General features: G+C 37.7%; 1 protein-coding gene across 7 annotated transcripts in view; it reads right to left on the reverse strand.

Annotated features, from left to right (window-relative positions):
• Positions 1-148: 148 nt before the first annotated feature.
• The window catches only part of mbnl2 (muscleblind-like splicing regulator 2), a 31,008-nt gene continuing 12,721 nt past the window's right edge, over positions 149-18,435 (reverse strand). For 2 of the 7 annotated variants that reach the window (XM_022680286.2, XM_022680287.2), the window contains exons 3-9: positions 12,428-12,592; positions 11,450-11,668; positions 10,992-11,228; positions 10,127-10,180; positions 9,617-9,770; positions 9,178-9,213; positions 149-4,019 (exon numbers count right to left, since the gene is read on the reverse strand). In XM_022680286.2, coding sequence (XP_022536007.2) covers positions 3,895-4,019; positions 9,178-9,213; positions 9,617-9,770; positions 10,127-10,180; positions 10,992-11,228; positions 11,450-11,668; positions 12,428-12,592 — 990 coding nt within the window. In that variant the 3' untranslated portion in view covers positions 149-3,894. Of the gene's footprint in view, positions 4,020-6,386; positions 6,488-9,177; positions 9,214-9,616; positions 9,771-10,126; positions 10,181-10,991; positions 11,229-11,449; positions 11,669-12,427; positions 12,593-18,435 lie in introns of all 7 variants that reach the window. The other 5 variants (XM_022680288.2, XM_022680290.2, XM_022680292.2 and 2 more) reach the window with 5 other exon arrangements.

Here is an 18,435-nt window from a genome sequence, read left to right on the forward strand (position 1 = left end):
TTGTAGGAAACCTTTGGAAGTGCTGACTTAGGAAAAATAAGTAGAGTTATGGTACAGCTACTGTTATTTTTACACTAATATACATACTTAGTGTGTTACCCTGTTTATAACTTATAACTCATTATAGTCACAAAATGGCAAACCACAGTACTCATTAAAAGATTTTATTCATTTTTGTGACAATACAGTTTACATACTGTATGTTTAGGGAACCAAAGCAATTAAACTACTTAATATTACATAAAAGAGCATATAAAAAGTCCTAAAAGGATCTTATAATGTGTGGCAGAACCAATCAGCATGAAATTTGACTGTTTGTGATTCCTCCCCCTGATAGTGGTGACATATGGAGCCTATGGAACAGGGTGGAAGTGAGAAAACCCAACACTGCGCAAGTAAGAAATATCCACGTCTGTTCTCCACACCTAGAAACCATACATCTAGCCTCTACTCCATTCAAGGGATCTGAACCCACTTGTTCATTCTAGCTATGGAGAACAGACTTCAGAATAAAAAACAAAGGATAAATGGCCATCAAAGGGGTGAATTTCCTGTGTCTATCGCTTTCAACTGCCACGTCCTTTAGCATCAGGTTGTTACAGAATATTCCTTTAGGGAAGTTGTTCATTAAGGATTAGGAGATCAGATACAATCTTTTGTATTACAAAAAGCTTTCAAATAACATTTGAAAACAAGAAATGGTAAGAGCATCACATAGAAGATAAGGCAAACATCACATGTGAACAGACTTCTAACCGGTCGTAAACCTGTTCAGAAAGTGTTTCAACAGTCAAGAGAGAAATCACATTCTGAATTTCTGATCCACCAGACTGATACTAAGAGAGCAGAAGATACATCGATACATACATGGGCCACATTCATATATTCAGTAAAAAAATTCATTCAGCACTGAGACATAGGACACCAGGCTGAAATAAGCACAAAATTTTCTTTGTTATGCTTTTGCCTAAAATATGATCACAACTATACTTAATGCCAGGGAAGTTGGATCCTTCACAGTCATGTGAATGATGACACACTGCTCTTCTAGCATTAGTATGCTGCTTCATAATAAATTCTGACGCATGTAGGCTTCTATCTGGATATAGGAAATAAAACTTTGATTTAAGTTTAACGTTCATTTATTTTTTGGTAGAATAAGTGAGAAACTTAAGACTAATATCTTCTTAATTAAATAGCATGGTCCATCATGACAATAAGGCGTTGAAACTAAGTATTTTCCAGTAGTAGGGAAAACATCATACTGAACCTATCATCTTAAAAAAAGAAAGTAACGTCACTTACAAAAACACAATTTCATTCATAGCAATTCTGAACTGTCACAATTAACAAATTAGTACTGTTCTAAAATATTAGCACACAAAAGTGAACCTCTATAAAATGAAATGCAATGTTCATCTTTAGTTTGACATAAAATGAGCACTTTTCCAGCCTGGCCTGTGCTGATGCGTCCTGTGGTGGTGGTGGTGGGACTGGCAGGCTGATAGCACCCTGCGGCCTGTTCCTCTGGCCTGGCTACTCACTCACTGCTAGGCTTACTTGCTAGGCTTCCCTCTTTTACAATATGAGACTTCGTTCTATAATTACACACCTCTAAATCCCAAAACATTCAACAACTATTTTGTTAAAGTATTAGATTCACAACAGTATTATCAAACTACTTTCAGTATAATCCAGATTAGTGCTTCACCCTGTTTAGTGAGTACACCGTAGCCCACCAAAAAAGGAGCCCAGGCCCTTTTTCCCTTCCTCCACAGGTCAAGCGACTTAGCAGAGTGAGGCGAGCCTGAGTTGGCTTTTCAAAACATCATCAGAACAACAAGGCCCTACCTCAAATAAATTACATTCATCTCAAAAACAGAATACAACAATGGTCCATTAACAACAATCAATACCGCAACATTACATAATAGTTCTCATATATCTTATCACAACATAAATTATCCTCAGGCATCGACTGCTGAGAGGTTAAATGAGTAAAAGTTTAAGCAGTGCCTTTGTGTATCTAAACTGAAGATTGTCTAAGTTCTCACATGGCATTATATCTCCGCCCTGAATTAGAACACTCTCAAAAAACATACATACAAACACAATCTGAGTCACAGAAAGAAAAATGATGATCAATTACTAAATGAAGATGCATTGTAAGTCTTATTATAGTCTTATTAATAATAGAAGAGTAGTTAAGCATTATGTTGAGTGCATGTTAAATTTAAACACACTGTAGTGAGTGAATAACCTTGAGATGTTAAATAAACGTAAATGTGATTATAAGTAAAAAAAACAAAACAAAACTGATTGTTACTCGATTAAATGCAGAAGCTCAGGGAAGATTGTGCATTCTCTACAGCAGGTGTTTTTCAGCTTTAGAGACGCTGGCCTGCAGCTTTCCCTTCTCTATCACATGATTCAACCCATGAAGGGCTTGATAATTATATGATGAGCTGAATCACGTGTGAGTAGAGCAGAGAAAACATGAGCCACACAGCAGTGGGACTGCTAGACTGCAGTTGTAGACTCCGGCTGCTGTATAGAACATCGTTTTATGCTTTTTACACAGTAACAGATTAGCTTAGCTTTGTTACTGTTACGTCAAAGGGCTAAAGAAATGTTAAAGAAAATGTGTACATCCACATCCACAACCTTTCATCCTTTTTGTCATTTTTTTTTTTAAAGATTGACACTTTGCAGCAACTTAACTGAACATGAACAGTTCAAATTTGTCTCTATTAGATGCTAGTTAGAACTTTGTTAGGCACTTATACAAAATCATAACAGAATAAATACAGAAAACAAAACCAGAAACCAGGAAAAAGATGAACTCAGCCCAACTCAGCTCAACTGAACTCAGCTCAAAAGTGCTGGCAATTCTAGAACCTGAGTCTAGCTGTGGAGCCCAGGCTTACTAACTGATGTTATACAGTACTACGTCACAATACATACAGACACACACACACTAAATCACACATTTGCACGTCATAGTCTCTTGGTTTCTCTCTGTCTTTTTCACTCTTCCAATGGCACAGTATCAAGAGAGCAAGAGAACAAGCCTTTACTGTGGCAAACTCCTCACTGACTCATTCAACGCTTCCAACTATGGGAGTTATAAAAGAACGGCCACAGCAATAAACCTCAGATTCACACTCAAGTCTTAAAGGGTTCAAAGTCACATCTCTCTTCTGTTTGGCCACTTTTAAAGGTCAAAACATTGGATTTATTTCCCTCCCTACCAGTAATTTGGCAAACAGAGTAGCTGATCTCTCAGGTCATGTTGCAGAGCTTCAGCAGTGGCCATTAGGAGGCGCTGTGGAACTGTAGAGCTGAGAGATCGGCTCCCTCCGTCATTTTCCAGCGTGGCTTTCACGTGCTGTCCGCTCGCCATTTTCTTACAGCATGGTTTTGACATGCTTCGGCACTAGGGTATCCAGTCCATTCCTGACGCCTTTCCAAATGGGTAAACTCTTATACATAAGTTATTATGCACTCAGTCAAGAGGGCATTTCTCACACCGGGCTTATTATAATAGTCTTTCTAAAGACACTGCCTTAAAAAAGGTTAAGTAAATAAACTCACACAGTAAAATAAGTGTTGAATTAACCTACTCAACACTAGTGATGGTACTGTGTATAATAACTGTATAATTAATAATGTTTTAAAATGTACAAGCAAAAAGAGTAAGGTTGTATTCCAGTAGAACTCTCTTCTATAAATGTAGACTTATTATAATTACCTTAATTACTTACTTTATATATATATATTTCAAATTTGTACAATATATTTATTGAACATAATCCAATAGGCATTATCTAATGGTAGGACTATATGTCTATGTCTATATGTAAGTGCATGTGTGTGTATGTGTGTGTGTGTGCATCAACATGCATGTAGCTGTAGTTCTGGTGAGTTAAGGATGTCATGTCCACACACTCTTCGTCTAAGGAGTGTGTTTATGTTGCGCTGGCACTCTGTTCCTCTCCTGTGCTCTATTTCAAAATGATCTGTTACAAAGAGAAAAAAGGTACATGTTAAAAAATACATTACCCAAAACCTTGTATAAAAAGAGAACAATAACCAGGAACTAAAACTTATTCATTTTGGAATCAAATTCAGATAAACATGTTAAATATGCCCCAAAGGGTTAAAAGCAATGTTTTAGTCCCTCAACGTGCCTCCAACAATGGGCCAAGTCTTCTACTGATCTGGTGTGGAGGAAACTGGAGGTGGTTTTACACACACATTTACAAATTGACTTTACATGTTGGGTTGGAATATATTTTTTTGTTCTGGTTGCCTCACAGAGAGAGAAACATGAGTTTCAATATCTTTTTCATCACAATAAGCAGAGTTTGTATGTATAAGCCATACAGACGTCCCCTCAACGGAAATGCAAATTCACATTCCATATATAGTCCCACGGGCTTTTTATAGTTAACTTTAAAGTTAATGTCTGCAAAAAATGACTATATTTATGTTAGTGGAAAAAGAGTATAATACCTGAGCTTGACAAAAAAAAAACTTTTACATTCTGGTCATGTTTATTATATCATCACATACACATTATTATGTAATGGTGATTAAATGTAATTATGTAATCACAATGATCAGTCAGCACTTCCAAAGGTTAATATCGGCTTTAAGGCCCGTGCAGACCTCTAACTTAACTAGCTCTAGCTTCTATAAATGTTAGTGTTGCTGTTGACTTGTTTTGAAGTGGCATCTTTGAGGTGATCACAGATATGGGCAAAGAAACCATAATATAATAGTGTAACTATACTATATGTGTGGATAATTCTTTAAAGCCCCGTTTACACCTGTTCACTTTATGTAAGAAGTATATGGATGGTATCCTGATAAGATTTTAATCTGAAATTGCAGTGTGGGACAACATTATTTATTGGTGTTTTGGTTGTACTGGGAGAAGGTTGAATACAGACAGATGTGTTTACACTGCTATAAAGAGGCTTAAAAGTGCTTTAAATGATCGGATTTGTATCTCTTTTAAATGCTTTTGGGTGTGTTTACACTTGCACTGGCCAACCAACCTTATCCTGATACTCAGGACGAATGAAGTGACCGGGTGAATGGGGTCCTATTATTCTTAGTATTATCATAATATTTCGCACATGAGTAATCAAGTGCATTTATTTAGTACATTTAAAATTTCCCTAAAATCAGTGTTAATTAAATGTTAATATTACTACAATCAAATAGAATTAAAAGGGAGTTTAGGAATCTTCATATAGAGTGTAATATATGAACTGGACCAAGTATAATATAATATAATATTATAATAATCTAGGTGTTGCAATTTTTTAGGTGTTAAGGAATATTTCAAGTTGTAAGGGAGATGAGATAAATAAGATACTATGCACATATGGCCTCTGCTTGAATTTAAAAATTAATAATATGGTCTAGACATGCTATCTGTTGACTGTAAACTGATTGAGCTGAGGGTCGTGATAAAGTTTGGGTCAATCACTGGGCAGGCAGTACGATACACAAATCCATTCTTTGAGTCTTTGTGTCTGGAGATTAAGACACTGCCCCCCTGGTTTCTGACATGCATCTCCATTCTTGATTTTTAAGCTGATGTGTCAGCAAGAGCCTGGGGAATGACCAGCAGAGGGCAGTGATACATGGACTATAAATTTGCAGAAACCTTCCCGGTCCAACACAAGCTCCACGAAACCACATCTATAAGCAGCTATTATTGAGCATGATCGCGCTTGCTTTTATGACAAATTTTTGAGTCCATCTGTTTGGTTGCATTCTCGTGTGGTGCCTCCAACCAGAGAGAAACTATGCCAGTGACAAGGGCAGCTCAATAAAGGCAAACACATGCAAAACAATGACATAAATGAAGCAGCAGAACATAACTACAGACTGCATGAAGGGGGAGCTCTAAACAGTTGCTGTGAGTGTCTGAGGTAGCATGAACTGCTTAAAGGGCAGGACTTCCTATAGCAATATAGAGCGAGCGAGAGCCAGACTTCTAAAACCAGTTACGGCCCAGAAAACAGGGTCACGCTCGCATATACATTAACTGCATTCACATGCAACACTTTCCCATATAACTTTTTGGTTTAAAAAAAAATATATGCTACATTAATGTAATCGGCTCTGGTGGGCCATCTGCCAGTTTAGCAGAAGGTGACCTGTGTCACAACAAAAATACAACCAATAAGCCATCAGGAAACACTTCTTGGCAGCTTATATGTGGAAATGGGTTTTTGCTGAGAGAGAGAGAGAGAGAGAGGGAGAAATGTCTGGTCTATGTAAAGGAACTACAGGCACTGCTGTAAGTCAGCACTTGTTTAGAACTAAGTGGGTGGGGACAGTGAGAGAGAGCTTGTAAAGGAGCAAACCTGATTGGCGGTTGCCGCGGCAGCAGCAGCAGCAGCAGCAGCGTAGGGGCTTGCAGCAGGAGCGGAGGCAGTAGCGGGCGGGGCACTGAGCATCATGGGAACTTTTTTCAGGAAGGGAACCATGGAAGCAATGAACAAGGAGGAGCAGCGTTACGGTAACCACAGAATCGAGTGGGATATGTGTGTGTGTGCTTGTGTTTGTTTGTATCTAATAAAAAAGGAAAAGCCACTGTTAAATAAGACCAGCAGATGGCATGCAGACAACAAGCGAAGCAGAAAAAAAGAGGGAGAAGAATGAACGAGTCAAATAATCTGTTTTATACAATAATCCAGTGGCGCGAAAAAGTATTTGACCTTTACAGATTTCTTTTGTTTTTAAATATACAAAAATAAATATAAGATAATAATATACAAAAGTAAATATAAAAAGCAATTTTAAATGATAATTTCATTTATTAGGGGAAAAAACTATCAAAACCAATCTAGCCCTTTGTGAAAAAGTGTTTCCCCCATAAATTAACTGAACCTGTCTGACAATATGAAGCAGCTAAAAGATCTCAAGAAGAGCATTATGCCGCGATCTGATGAACAGTCAGTCTGGGAAAGGTTACAAAGTAATTTCTAATTTTTTGGGACTTCAGTGGACCACAGTATGAGCTAATATTCCAAAAGGGCATGGATAACTCATCCAGGAGGTCACAAAAGAACCCAGACCTCAGAAACAAATAATTTTAGAAAAAACAACATCATACTGAATGTAAAACATGGTGGTGGTAGTGTGATGGTCTGGGGCTGCTTTGCTGCTTCAGGGCCTGGACAACTTGCTATAATAGATGGAATCAGGAATTCTGAAGGAGAATGTCCGGCCATCTGTTTGTGACCTCCGTGCCCCAAAAAATCTCCAATTTGGCTGAATTAAGACAATTTTGTAAAGAATAATAGGACAAAACTATTTTAAAGAAATGAGAAAGACTCATTGCCAGTTATCTTAAACGCTTGAAGGCAGTTGTTGCTGCCAAGGGTGGCACAACCAAGTTATTAGGTTTAGGGAGCAAACACTTCTTCACACAGGACTAGATTGATTTGGATAGTTTGTTTTTCAATTAATAATTAAAATGTGATTAATAATTTAAAAAGTGATTTTTATGTTTACTTAGGATATCTTTGTCTGATATTAAAGTTTGTTTGATAATTGGAAAAATATCAGCATGACAAAAAAACGAAAACAAAAGAAACTTGCAAGAGGGCAAATACTTTTTCACGCCACTGTATTCCTTATTATTTAAATTACTTTTATAACACATAAAGTCATTTTACTGGCTGAAAACTACAGGTTGTCTTTGAATTCTCTAAGAACAGAGAATAGTCCATACAATTAGTGATGATGTTTAGAAATTAAGAATACAGTTGAATATTGGATGGGGTAGGTGTAATGAAGAATGTCAGAGGGTCAGAACTACAAGAAACAGACACACAGACACATACACACATGCATACATTTAAACAAACACAGACAGAGCATATCAGAGTAAACCTGAAACAGCTACAGTAATTTAAAATAAAGAAAAACAGACTCAAGTTTAAATTATATTGCTCTAGATCTACTCTGTTCTTTGTAAAGCAATTACTAAAATTTGTTTAAACAAATGACAATTAAGCTTGCAGTACCAATAGAGACTACCACCAGCCAGCAACTAAAAAAGTATAAGTAAAATCAGTTAATTTAGCACCACTTCTGTTTACAAAATAATAAAAAGATAATAAAATATAACTCCAATGAAATATGCAAAAAATTAATTTACTTTAACATTTACTTTAATTTTAATTTAATTTACACATTTTAAACTCAAGTATATCATGTTCTGTCTGGCACATGGTATCTATTTTTTCCAAAAAATCTAGAATACTGATTCGTCTTACCACAATACATGTTTTCACTGTAAAATGGTCCATCTCAGATTCCGCAAAGCCCAGAGAATCTGACAACACTTCTAAACATTCTTAACATAAGGTTTCTGTTTGGCACTGTTTTAAGTGGCATTTATATATGTAAATCCTTATTGTAGTGCTTGACAATGGTTTGACAGGATAATCTCTTGTTCATGTGGCTTTATCATGTAATGATCATTTAATATCTCATACATTTTTTTTATCTCATTGCCAGCTCTAAATTGCCCCAACCCTACATTTATGTGATGTGTTGCAGGCCTGAAAAGCAGGAGTGATTTTAGATTAACAAATGATATTAAGTTGACCAGACAAAAAGTACAAAGTACATATAAGAACAGTGCATATTTGCCATACTGTCCTAACTTTTTCTGATTTGGGATTGCATAGCCACTTAACACAGACTAGCTGACAATTCCAAATATATGGTGTTTAGTTTAGTTTAGTCAATTAGCAGAGTGACTGAATCTTCAGCTGTTTATCACAGAGTATAGTATTTCTCCTATTAGTACAAAACTGGACTCGGTGGTAGTGCTTGACGAAAAAGGAAGGGACTTACTGTGCTGACGGATAAAACAGCATATAAACAAAACACAGCTGGCTGGATACATCAGATCACTGCTCGTTCACGTTGCGGATGATGTGGATTCTAGGACTAACAAGCAATTTGAGAAGCCTTATGTCTTAAAGACTATTTAAACCAAGTGCAGTGTTTAGGGATACTTATTTTAGCATGAGAGAAGATGAGAACAGGGGAAAGAGAGAGAGAGAAAGAAAAAGAACGAGATAGAGAGAGGGAGAGGTCATTGGAGAAGATCACTAAGTAAGTGCAAGAGGAACATACCGATGCCAGGTCCAGGAGACATGCAGAAGACTGAGCCTGGAGCAGCAGTGGAGAAGAAAAATAATTAATACAGCCACCCAGTTACAGAATGCTTTATGTGCTCCTGATCCACAGTCAAAGCTCACATGTGAAGATACGCAGATGAGCCCACGCTGAGTGAAAAGAGCTGTTAGGCAGAACTGAGGAACTGTGAGGATCTTCGCAAATGTGAAAAGTGGAGCACAGGCTAAGATAAGGATAAGGTGTACCCAGTCTGACTGCAAAGGCATAGATTATACATACAGTGGCATACAGTGTCAAACTGAGTATATATATATATATATATATATATATATATATATATATATATATATATATATATATATATATATATATATATATATATGTGTGTGTGTGTGTGTGTGTGTGTGAGTTTAAATGTTAGATCATGTGTGTATACCTGTTGGAAACAGTGCGGTAGAAGGCTGCAGTGGTGTGTTGGTGAGAGCTTGTTGGTAGTGCAGAACACTGGGGTTTAACAGACCACCTGGTCCCCCAGTTTTCTCCAAAGCCACTCGTTTAGCCAATGGTTGAAGCATACTGTGAGGGAACGCCTGAGACAGAGAGAGCAAAACAGAGAAAGAAGAACAAAATCAATGGGTGGCATATTGAGGAAACACCCAACATAGTTACACTGAGCCTCCCAGCCTAGTAAACTACAATTCCCTTCAAGTATATTTACGCTGTGTTTAAAGTACTTTAAAGGCAGAAACATACATGTATGAATGCTTAAGCCTGTCAGGTTTGAGGATTTGAAGGTATATCTTTAGCTGAGGGTACATGAAGTCACACGTACAGGATGAGATTTACTGTATTTCAAATGAAGAAGCAAAATCAAATCTTGCAAGGGGCCACAGTACAGTAACAGTGATTTAAGACCATGCAAAGCCAGAGGTGAAAGGTGAAGTACCATGTCAACAGTTGCCTCGAGGGGTCGCTTCAGCACTTTGGCACTTGAGTGAGTCTGCACACAGCACGCAGCCAACACATGATGGCAGTGGGCCAATGGGAGTCAAGCGTATTAACATACAGCAAGCACAGGTGCATCATGGGAACAGCATTGCATTGTGGAGAGGTGAGAGGAAAAAAAAACACAAAAAAATGAAATAACCTGAATGCCGTTTACTACATAAACAATATGCATGCACACAAACAAAACAGGTTTAATCATTGTTATCTTCGTTAAGTCCTAAGCACAGTTTTTGTTAAAAACAGGAGCTGCAGAAACACTATCACAGCATGAAACTGTAAATACTGGTGATGCTTCATTAGTCACTTAACAAGACCACAACAATCCAATGGAAAGTTGAAAATCTATTATGACAAATCATGATGTTATATGTCCTCTATAAAACACACACATTCATACTCACACTCAAAATCTCACCGTTTTTGAGGCTTGAGCTGACAGCAGCTATTAAGTTTTAAGATTAACTAATGAAGCATGAGCAGTGAACATGTCTGATAGCAGTTGCCCTCTGATGCTTTAAATGAATCTAAAAAAAGCGTGAGCCTACCTATATTGTGAACATTTTATTGGTGTGCTTAAGGGAGTGAATTTAGACTCACAGTTCCATCACCAGCAGCAGTGCAGTGCTCTGTTTGCTGTGTGAGGCTCGTATGAGTCTTGTATTACAGTGTGTATGTGTTTTGCATGTGCGTGTACTAAATCTCAGCACAGCAGGGGCAGCAGCAGCAGCAGTAGATCCTAGGGCTCTAGGAGAGGGATTGAGTCGTGTGTATAGGGTGTAACGTGTGTGTTTACCAAACCTCACCATAGCAGCAGCTGCAGCACTGCTCTGGGTGCTCTGAGAGCTTTTGAGGCGTGCCTGCAGATGAGCCGGAGGGTGGAAGTATTTGCACTTCTCTCTGGAGCACCGGCTCTTCACGTAGTCCATGCACACCGTCACTGTGTTATCAGTGCTGTCAATCATGGGGCTGTCGCTTGGGTGGGCAAACCGACAGTCTGTCTCTCCTCGGGAGCAGCTCCCTCGCTGGAACTCTCTGCAAACCTAAACACATACACACAAACACAGAGTACAGCTCAGCACAGGCTTCAGTGTTTTCCCTCAGATCAGCTATAGTGCACTATAAGGGTTGCAGGAGGGTCTTTGTACAGCTGTCTGAAGGTTCGCATTTGTGTGTGTACTGTATATGTACTGTATTTCTGTGTCTGGGCTTATGTGCACTTGTTTAGTAGAAACTGAGGGTACTCCTCTGTGTCTTTCAGTACCTCTAGCTTGTCGGAGCGCAGTGCTTTCTGAGATGATGAAGAGGAGTTTGAGCTCTGCACCGCAACTGCAGGGTTTCCAGGGACTAAAACAGGGCTGCTTGGGAGCATCTCAGTTGCAACCAGCCCCATCCCGTGAGGGACAGAAGAGAGGTAGGGGGAATAGCTGATCCCTGGCCCCGGCCCCAAATTCTGGCTAACAGGAAAAGAGGACTGCAGAGACTAAAACAAAGAGATCAAAGTTAAATTTAGGAGAGAAATATAACAATATTTCTCACACAAGATTAAAAATCCAAATTGCAATTCTATCCAAGTTGAACAGCAACACACTGCCAAAGAACTCAAAGACTCAAGCTGAGCTAAATTCGCTTGCCAGGATTCTACATTTCACCTAAAACCTGGCATGGACCGCTTTGACAGACTGACTGTGTATAAACAACCAAAGATGTCTCTGTAATTGTTCCAGAAAAGATGTTAAAATGAATCATTTGCAGTAACAGAGCATAATACTATATTTTTTGTAGGCTGAATTTACCAAAACATTCATATACAAATGGAATATAAAATGGAAATCTAGATGCTTTGTGAAGCTCTAACTGTAGTGTGCAATATGACGATATTTTTTGTTACCATGATAAATTCTGCTATCTTGAGGAACAATATGATTATCTGAGAGCATCATAACGCCTAAAGTAGAATTAGTCCTAAAGCAGGATCACAGTATATATTTTAATCAATTTTAAAAAATATTGTGATGTCATATTGCTTCCAGATTAACCTGCTACTACTTTCAATCCAGTTTATTAACAGTAACAATACACAGCTAAGTACAGTTTAGGAATATCAAAACAAAACAACCCCAAAAATGACATTAATCAGAGATCAGAGCTGAGCTAAGTTCAGCAATAGACTGTAGGCTTAAGCATGCTGTCTTGAACATCAGGTCTGAGAGAAGAGGAGGTGATGGGAGTTGGGGCGTACCACAGCAGGAAGGCTGGATCCTGGCAGCATGAACTGCATCTGCTGTGCCAGCATGGCTGCAGCTGTCTTTTGCTGGATCAGGTTGTTCCTCCCATTGATTTCCAGCTGACTCTTCAGGTGAGATGGAGGGTGAAGGTATTTACAGTTATCCCGTGAACAACGACCCTGAAAAACAAGACATGTACTCAGATCAGAGAATTGCACACTCAAATTCTTCGGACAGCTCTTAGGCAGACTGTTAGTGCTGTTTTTGACAGTACTTGTTAAAAAAGAGCACTTTGGTTAACATAAACATGTGATAGCAAGCAACTCAGCTGTATGACGAACAATGATTACATGGTTAACGCAGGGATTTGAGTAGGATAGTGGGGAAAAACACTGCCCTCCATGTGTCACAGTGGCATTGAGTCAATGGCCAGGCAAGCACACTTCAAAAGAGTCCTTTTTTATTACTCTACATTCGCTAACCTGTCTAACTGGGTTCAGATGTACATTGGATAATAAAATAATAATAATGAATAGTAAATAAATAATATTACTGTCTGCCAAATACTGGCAATGTTTTAAAAGATGAAAAATGCTCTAAATCAGCTAAAATTATATAGACTATATAACAGAGACTATTGGTCTCAATTAGTGATTCACAATGGTACCGTAATTATATCGGTATTAGCCAGTGCTGATGATTCTAAACAAAAATTGACTGATACCGATATAACACCAATAGTATTGTGAATCCTTAATTAATACCTGTAGACTTTAGACCTATAGATACATGCTGATTCATGTATTTATGCCAGAAAATGACGCTGGCCAGGTTACTAAAGTTTTACTTATAACAGCATGTCTAATCTCTCTGTCAGTTATAAATGTTCATATCAGCATTGGCATCGGTAGATATATACATGTGCAATATTGGATATTGGCATTGCCCCAGAATTCCCACATCAATGATGTCCTAGCCTCAACTGTTGTTATGCGCAACAAAACATTAAAAATTAAGAAAACATATGATGAACGGGCTAATAGGTGAACTGCTTTACCCAGCATTATGTTAACATTTATCTACAGTTGTGGAGTGCAATTTACCTTTAACACAATGGCATTTTTCCCAAAAGCAGTAAGTGTACCATCAACATTACTCTCAAGGAAACATCGATACATAATATTACTTTAAACAGGGTTCAAACATTATTTAACCAATAAATTTCCATGACATTTCCATGTTTTCAAGGCAAATTTTCATGACAATTCAATCTTTAAAACATCAGTGCCATGTGACATGTACAATAAAACCAAAATCAACTAAAACTATAATAATAAAAAATAAAATCTTCAATAATAATAAAATGTGTGTCAGATCCTGAGATCTCCATTGTGTAGGGCTTCATTGCTGAACTAACTCTGAGCTGATGTATTTGTTAGCTCAAAATAAGTTTTCTCAGTCCATAAATGGCAAATTACATTTGTAATTTGCGAATTTCCATGACTTTACCAAAACCTTCTGAGTATTGTTATTTTTCCAAAACTTATCCAAGCCTGGAAATTACTATTTTTAATTTACATTACTTTTCCAGGTTTTTCATGACCTTTTGAACCCTGTTTAAAGAGAATTATGAAGTGTGACTTGTGATTAAGGAATAAACTAGAACACAAGTATGTTTATAAACGGCAATTAAGCCTGTCACAATAATTACATTATCGACTTATTGTACATAAATTTAGCATTTTACATGAACTGCTTTGTCAACTTTGTTAAAATAAAGTCAGGCAGTTTGCAGTGTTTTATATGTAGTTACTGATTAGTAATACTTGGGGTGTAATGATTTATTACTTTATCCTCATATGGCATCTAAAAATGCCAATAATATTGTAAATCACAAGAATTTCAGTGACAATATATGTAAAAACAATATAAAAAAATGACAAAAATATTATTATTATGATCTAGTGACAGAATAACATTTTAAGTACTGGGTCACAGCACCTATCCTTTCTGTGTAGGCTTTTTCAATGGAGAACGAACTGTCGTACTGCCCAGAAGATTAAGGTTCTGTAAGGTTCTGTTAAGCAACAGAATGACAGTCAATATTGGGAAAAATAATTTGCAAATCATTTGCAAATGTTTGCATGTTGAACGTTGAACAAATGCAAATACTGGAATAGAATCTCTATGTGTAGAAAGGCTAGGGTTTCATAAAGCTGGTCTAGACTAGAGATAAGGTTCCAACAGTATGCAAATCAAGATCGCTTCCCTATACTGAGGCTTGTGGTGCAGAGCACATATTAGACACACTCTGGTGGATAGGTCAAAACCTTACATATTTGATTGACTGGGTGGTAGCAGAGCCTGGCTATTCACATGCTGTCACGCTAGTCAATACCCCAGCTTTGAACCAGACTACACAGTCGACATGAAAGGAAGGGCTGAAATGGTCAGCGTGTGTGTGTGTGTAAACTCATATCCCATGCTCTTTGGAAAGCGTCCAGCTGATAAAACTGAAATATGAGCAGAGAGCACGTCTAACAACAACTCTGTTTTTAAAGTCTAAGAGACTGTACTGTAAATTACAAGCCCTAGTTTTTCCTCCCACTGTAATACACCCAAAATAATTAAGGGTTATAAAAGCCAGGAGGAGTTTCAGCAAACACAAGTAATTTCATAAACAGATTAGGATTAGTGAACTCATTAAAATTTCACCCTGGTAAACTATCAATGAATATCCATTCCCCTGTTTAGACTTTACAGACATGCCACATAACGCTGCTGGGATTCAACACCCCCTGAGGAGGTTATCATTGATTAGGCTCTTTTACAGATTGGCCACTGATTCCTTATATCACCTTGTGCGTAATCAGCAGCCTGCTAGACAGCGTTAACTCTTTATGTCATCAGGCTTCAGAGTGTGGTTCCGGATTACAGTTCTCTTAGGCCCACCTCCAGCCAACCAGCTGGCTCATGCATGACCTCAAAAAAGCTCATAGCCTTTAACTTTCAGCCTGGCACGATGATATTCATATTACCAGCTAATGGTTGAGGGCCCATTACGATTTCAGCACTTATGTGGTAGTCTGATTGAATTTAGGTCCTCTGGGTTAAACTGTCCTGTGTGTGTGTGTGTGTGTGTGAGAGAGAGAGAGAGAGAGAGAGAGAGAGAGAGAGAGACAGTGTCTCTGTGTGTGTGTTTTAAGTCAGCTGATTGGGCAGTTCAGAAATAAGGCAGTGCTTTGTAAGGAGGAATGTCTTTTCTCAAACACACACAACTGTCTGTATTGCATTAGACTGAAAAGTATTATAGCTGAGCCACAGAAACATTAACTGTTTGGTGAGAGCTCAGAGGGCCCTTTCACATTAGAGTCCATTAAGCAGAATCTGGTTCCCCTTTAGAAGGAAGGAGGAGGGGGAGAAGTCAGTTTCCTACAGAGGTCCATAGGTTTATGTGAATGCTCCACTGATGCAAATACAGTCAGAGCACTCAGTGTGTGACTGAGTTTATAGTTGGTTTTCCATTCACTGAGTTTTGCACATTTGAAAAATGTGCATGAATACCCTGAATAATTCGATTGAACACAAAAAAAGAAGATTCTTAGGCTACGATGAGGTGTAACGGTTACCATATTGCTAAAGCCAAATCAAGAAATTAATTGAAATTGAAACTGAATAAATGATAATCATATATTATGATGTACAGTTTCATCTAAAATGGTCCAGTCATGACACACAGCTTTTTTGTAAAAGGTCTGGATGGAAACCCAGCTTAGGTGCATTAGAAAGAGATTCATACGCTACCCTGAACACTATGAACTCTCTACTGGTCCAAAAAGACGGTTCAGCTTGAAAAGAAAGTGTAATATTTTTAAGATTAAAAAAGTAATAAGAAACCGTCAGCCTTGGGGAAAGCACTTGAGAAAGATTCTTGACAGAGCTGAGATATTGTAAGACAACAAAGGGCCTTTTTCACTAACTATTTTTAAGAAGCTCCTTCTGAAACTCCACTTACAATGTTTTCACAAATATTCTGACATTCAGCAATGCTTATTTGGGATTTGATCAATATACAAGGATAATGGAATCATTAGAGTGCAGAGCTGCAAACAAATTTGTGTTTTAAAAACACATCATGAATCTGAATGTTTGGACTTTTCTCATGAACAAAATGATTCTTTGAAAGAAAGTAAATGCAGTAAATGAGGCCCAGTGTTTATTTTTAGTATCACTCAGAATTCAGTCTCAAGGTTAAAGAAATACAGTGTGAACCAGCTATTCTCACAATAGAGGACTCAGCACAAAGAATATACTTCATGTCCAAATGTTTGTGGACATCTCTTCTAATGAATGCATTAGCTACAGTATATACCATATTTTGCATAGTATGTAATAAAACAATATATTATTTATGTCTGACATTTTTTTCCTTATCCAAACTAGAGTGCTAGTGTATACATCGCAAGTGGAATATCTAGTTAGAACATTCTTAAGTTACGGTAATCACCACTAGATAAACACAATGGAAGCTGAAAACTGGAATTTAAAGTTCTAGACAGAAAGCATTGTTATGATAATCACCAGGAGAAGAACAACTTAGGAGGGAGCAAGAGTGGTGATTTTCAGCTCAGGAGTGGCTCTAATTAGAGTGTAATTTTACACATTAGTCTGAGAATACAGCAACAAAACTGACTGCTGAAGCAGCACAATGGCACCGCTAAAGCCTCTTCTCTGTGGCCAAACTGTACACACTCAGCATTCAGTAGCTGGATAGCTCTTGCTCACTGGGTCTCTGGGCGTTGTCACACTACAGCAAATACTGCAATTTTCATAATACTTTCTCTAGACACCAAGATATTTCACACATCAGTCAACTTGTGTAGGAGGTGATACATGGCATACAAATAAAAATCACTGGATCCCACACTGCTGTACCAACAATCTGATATGTTGATTAAAAATACAGTACGTTCAAATTATACAACCATGTACTTCTGTAACACTAATTCATAGATCCCTGACTTCCTCATGCCAACATACGGAATCTAGGATTACACAACTAGTTACGTTATGAAATGATAATAAAAGCAGGGATCTACTGATGAAATTCTGAAAATTCTGACCAGTAAATAGTACCAGTAAAAGGATTATAACCAGCTCTTTAAATGCTGACACAGTGCACTGAAGTGTAAATAAAGATGATACCTGGGCTCAAATTAAACTGGTTCAGCACCTTTACCAGATAAATAAACATTCAATATTAGTTCTTGCCTGTGGTTTGCAAACAGAACACACACTCATTTGAAATTAATATTGCTCAAAATGTAAACACTGTAACAGTCAAATGTTGCAGTAATACAGCAGCCAATTGCAAAGACAGTAGTAGAATAAAGTTAAATTTAAGTTCCACTCTGCCTGACCAAAAAAACGATTTAACTAAGCAAAAGATCTGGGATTGATGCTGCAGTTGCTCAGATCTAGGTTCAGCAACAGTATGTGCTGAAAGAATGAGGTCAGCTGACTACCTGAATATACTAAATATAGACCAGTTTATTACATCAATGGATTTTTTCCTCCCTGATGGCACGAGCATATTCCAAGATGACAATGCCAGGATTCATGGGCTGCAATTGTAAAAGAGTGATTCAGGGAGCATGAGATTCTCATTTTCACACATGCATTGTTCACCACAGAGTCCAGATCTTAACCTCATTGAGAATCTTTAGGATGTGCTGAATAGAGAAGGCTTTGTGCAGTGGTCAGACTCTACCATCATCAATGCTGCTGCAAGATCTTGGTGAAAAATGAATGCAACACTGGATTGAAATAAATCTTGTGAGATTGCAGAAGCTTATTTAAACAATGCTACAGTGAATTTGTGCTGCAATCAAATCTAAAGGCGGTCCAACTGCAAAATTACAATGTGTGACCTTTTTTTGTGACAACTTTTTTTTGGCCAGGCAGTATAGATAAAGATAAAACTTTGTCAAAAATGACAAAATACAGCCCAAAGTGTCTTACA

The sequence above is a fragment of the Astyanax mexicanus genome, chromosome 11 (assembly GCF_023375975.1).
Source record: "Astyanax mexicanus isolate ESR-SI-001 chromosome 11, AstMex3_surface, whole genome shotgun sequence".
NCBI classification, from domain to species: Eukaryota; Metazoa; Chordata; class Actinopteri; order Characiformes; family Acestrorhamphidae; genus Astyanax; species Astyanax mexicanus.